The 4,605-nt window shown below is 34.5% G+C and overlaps 1 protein-coding gene and 1 pseudogene across 1 annotated transcript; both read right to left on the reverse strand.

The window, feature by feature from the left end:
* Positions 1 to 663: 663 nt before the first annotated feature.
* On the reverse strand, positions 664 to 1,242 carry LOC131634389 (uncharacterized). The gene has a single exon (XM_058905055.1). It carries the CDS (start codon positions 1,240 to 1,242, stop codon positions 664 to 666), a length of 579 nt encoding a protein of 192 aa, XP_058761038.1.
* Positions 1,243 to 1,585: 343 nt separating this feature from the next.
* Positions 1,586 to 3,281, reverse strand: LOC131634391 (protein FAR1-RELATED SEQUENCE 5-like; annotated as a pseudogene).
* Between the last annotated feature and the right edge of the window lie 1,324 nt (positions 3,282 to 4,605).

Raw genomic sequence — 4,605 nt, forward strand, 5'->3', positions numbered from 1 at the left:
CTTCAAAATCAAGATATTTCCATGAACCATATTAATAAAAAATCGGACAATGAACAAAAATGTGAATTATATCATTATATAGAAATTAGTAGTTGAAATGACACACAAGTGGATATCCAATTTTACAACTCTTTCTTCAAAGAATATATGACAACAAGACGAAAACGTGCAGCTATCCACATTTTTGGGACAATCTCGGCGATTAGTTAGGTTTTACACGCTATAAAATATTCAAAAATTGAAGATAAGAAGTTTGGGTAACTGTGTTTACAAACTTGAAACTGTTTTAAAGAAGCAGGAGGTTAAACTAAAGAACATTCTAAACTAAATTAAAGCAGGAGGCTATAATTCAAAGAAGCTTTCTATGTGGGCCAAAAGAATTGTATATTAGAGTAAAAGATTCTGATTCTAGTCACTAGCATGCTAAGCAAATTCACCTCAGGAAGTGAGGTTATCTTTCCAGTAACTAAAACAAAATATTGAAAATTTCAAATAGTAGACAAAAATATACTTGTCTAAAATAAAGTAAATAGCTAAATTGGCAATAACTAAAACAATCAAATTGTACACTGAAATATAAAATTCTGCTTACAGTAGGATGAAAATTTCAAATAGTAGACTGAAATATAACTGTCTAAAATAATGGAAAGAAATTAATGAAAATCAATCAACATTGTTCATTGTTAAAGCTAATTTTGCAGCATCTTCTTCTTTCTTTTGTTTCTTCCGCTGTGCGATGAATATTTGTCTCTCCCTAGCTAACTCATAATCACTTTTGAGCCGTTTCTTAGACCTGATTGGATTGGGTCTCTTTTTGAACTTTTTTGCACTAGAATCAACTACAAGAGGTTCAATAATACTAGTATCTTTGCAAGATGCAGACCTGGAAGATGAAGGTTGACCGGAAACACCTTTAGCAACAATCAACTCTTCCGCTTGCTTCCCACATTCAATTGCAGCATTAAGAAAAAATTGGCACGCATCAGGGTCCATGCAAACACGGGTTATAATCTGAAGCATAACACCAGAAGCTTGTTGATATCTTTGTGCAAAAGTAGTATCTTGAATACCTCCAATACTAATGGGTTTTAAAGCATCAAGGGATGGAAGGATTCCTTTAGTCCAACGCTTCAATATGTAGTGGTCAGGTATGGACTTCAAGGACTGGTATTGGACAGAACTCCCTAAGAAGTCTAATATCTTGAAAACATAGCGACATAAGAATCCCCGGTTCTCGAACATCCGACATGTACAAGTAAAAATCTTGTTCCCAATATCTACAGTAACAACCCTCTCATCAAAGTTGCAAAGGATCTTGATCATCAGGAAGAAGGTTTTCTAGAACTTCTTCGACCGACATATAAACATTTGCAGCGGCATCATTATCAAAATCCATCTCATCGGCATCACGAACAAGTTGAATTGTGAACACTTTGAAAACTCTATTAGAAATTGAACTTATTGACGTGTCCTCCTCATAATAATATTTGAAAGAAATATCATATTGCTTGTGAATGAATGCAAATGATGCTGGAGTATACTTGGCGACAACAGACCTCATGAGTTGGCTGTTGGGATAATTGTTTCATGGCCTAGTATTGGCAGCCTTGAAATCACAATCAGCATGATTATCTCGCATTTTCTCAACCATAACATTGAAATGGATAAGGAATTGCACAAGTGAGTGGTCTGGCTGAAGAAAGTGGCGAAGAAAGGCATTGAACGACTCGCTTAACTGTGTGGTCTTCAAACCGGCAGTGAAGTGTGATTTCACCCAAGCAGAAGACCATTGAGTACGATTACGATGAATCTGGACAAGCCAAGTAAATTCAGAAATAGCTTTACCACCAAAACAAATTTGAAGCATCTTATTCCAATTGAAGTCAAACTCTGCCTCATCATCAACATTCGAAACCAAGTGACTTAGTTCGTCAAGAAATGCACCATTGCAACGAGAGCCTAAGTTGGACTTTGCATTCTCCCCATGTGCCAAGAACACAACCCATGGAAGACATCGGGAAAGATGTTTGGAACTGACTTCATCAAAGCACAAGCTTGGTCTGTATAAATTGTAATGGGTTTCTTATTTTTTATGCACTTCAGGAAAGTGGTAAACAACCAATCAAAACTTGCTGAAGTCTCATCGTAGAGCAGGGCACAACCAAATAATACACTCTTACGGTGATTGTCAAATCCAAGGAACGGAGCTGGAATGTATGAAAAAAACATATAATGAAAAAGTTAAAACAATGGATGTTATCAATATAAAAGCAGTGTCATACCTAAAACAATGGATGTTATCAATATATCTTTATACTAATATATAATGATGTAATAATAAATATGGTAGAGAGAATATATCAATGCACTGATAATTGCAAAATAAAATGGAAGCTTGATATAATAGTAGTGAAATGAATAGAACACAAACCTAATGGACGATACCCCGTGTTTGTTCGATAAGTTGTGTCGAAATAGATGAGATCACCAAATAATTCATAGTCTTGCTGCATGATTGCATCTGACCAAAAAATGCTAGCTATGTTCTCTTCAGAATCTACTTGGATATCATAATAGAACGATGGGTTCCTCAAAGCTTCATTTCTAAGATATTCTTGGATAATAGTTGCATCAACAATGACCATTTCCTTTTGTCGAACAGTGGTGAGAAAGTTCTTTAAATCTTGGAAGCAATACCCAAGGTTCTTTGAACCACCAGCTATTTGACGCATAACTTGAAAGGAGGATCTTACAGACATGCCTGATTTTGAATTTATTATAGCAAGTTGTTTTTGAGGCTCACTAATCTCTCTAGCCGATCTCAAGTAATGCGAATGCTCGGGTTTATGAAGAGGGTGGTTATGAGTAACATTCCATTTGTATATGTGATAACCTTTAACATTGGAATCATACTTCAACGAAATACTAGCTGGGCAACCAGTCCTTTCCTCGGGAAGTTCTTTCTCTTTCTGATATTCAATGAGAACAGGAGTATCCGAGTTTGTCTTGTTCTTAGGATCCGCCCGACTCCCATGCTTGAAACCATGCTTGTTACAAACATAACGGACATATTGCACAGTGTCCGTTTTTTTGTTACGAGAATCATAGAAGGAGTGCAAATTTCTTCTCAAAGAAAATCCCTTTTCATGAGCGTATTTAGCGTAGAAATCCTTGATTGATCAAAGGTCGTGGAAGACAAAATGTTGCCATGATTCTTTATTTTCATCGGAGATTGAACCAACATCTTGAGTGACATTTGTGGAAGACGAAATCTCAACCATTAGCAACACAACCTACAAAATACAAATTACAAATTTAATAATAGGAAAGATAGATATGCATATTCAATATTATACAGTAGTCAGGGTTATTCTATCAAAATATATTGCACATTACTCATGGAATCCTAACATTACTCAACCATATTACACATTACTCAATGAATTCTTGCATTAGGTAATCACATATTGCAAGAAAGAAATTCAGAAATTGAAGTGGGAATTCTAAAATTCAATTCAATATTATACAGTAGTCAAGGTTATTCTATCAAAATATATTGCACATTACTCATGGAATCCTAGCACTACTCAACCATAGTACACACATTACTCAATGAATTCTTGAATTAGGTAAAACAATGAGTTCTATAGAAATTCAGAAATTGAAGTGGGAATTTTAAAATTCAATTTAACAAGTGTAAAATCCAATACCTATGATTTCGTGGATGAAAGTGAGCTGTGAGGAATCACCGGAATGAGTTATTGCTGGCGGCGAAGAATGGCGACGGTGATGACATGTTGGGAACGAAGCATGACAACAATGGTGATGTGTTGGGAAGGAAAGATGAAGACGGTGGTGATCGGCGGAGATTGGCGGTGGCGACGGTGCAGGCGGTGGCGACGGTGCAGACGGTGGCGACAGTTGTGAATTGAAAAGAAAAAGATGCCGAGTCGTTGAATTGAGAAGAAAAAAATAGTAAAATGTTTTCTTTCTGTTCTTAGGAAATATATATATGGTGATTTCTAGCTATTAGATGAAAATATTGATCCAAAGGCTTAGGTTAGCTTATGCATGGTGCATAAGTAAATCCTTATGCATATTAGCCAATGCCCTTTTTAATGGTCATTTATTCTTGTCAATATTGTTTTTGCAGATGTGAGTGATTACTTTGTTTTGAAAAAATTTGTTGATTAATGTGATAGCAATGTGATGTTATATATATTTTTTACACGTTATTAACAATTTGCGGGGATTTTTAACCCCCGAAAACAAAACCTCTTCAGTTTAAATAAAATACTAATTTTTTAATACATATGCTGACTCAGCTTATTAACAAATGCTTTGCTGTCACGCCACGTAGGTGAAATTAACGTTTTTTCAAAAATTTTAACGGCAAGGATCAATTCGACTAACAGAATAGTTTTTAAGGGACTAATATGTAACGTTTATTAGATAAAGGACTAAAGTGAAATCAGAAATTAAGTTAAAGGACTTTGACACTAATTAAGCATATATATATATATATATATATATATATATATATATATATATATATATATATATATATATATATATATATATATATATATATATATATATATATGA

The sequence above is a fragment of the Vicia villosa genome, unplaced genomic scaffold (assembly GCF_029867415.1).
Source record: "Vicia villosa cultivar HV-30 ecotype Madison, WI unplaced genomic scaffold, Vvil1.0 ctg.001287F_1_1, whole genome shotgun sequence".
In the NCBI taxonomy this organism is placed as follows: Eukaryota; Viridiplantae; Streptophyta; class Magnoliopsida; order Fabales; family Fabaceae; genus Vicia; species Vicia villosa.

Excerpts from the sequence above, each read along its gene's own strand:
- LOC131634389 (XM_058905055.1), bottom strand. The coding sequence starts at position 1,242 with ATGTTCGAGAACCGGGGATTCTTATGTCGCTATGTTTTCAAGATATTA.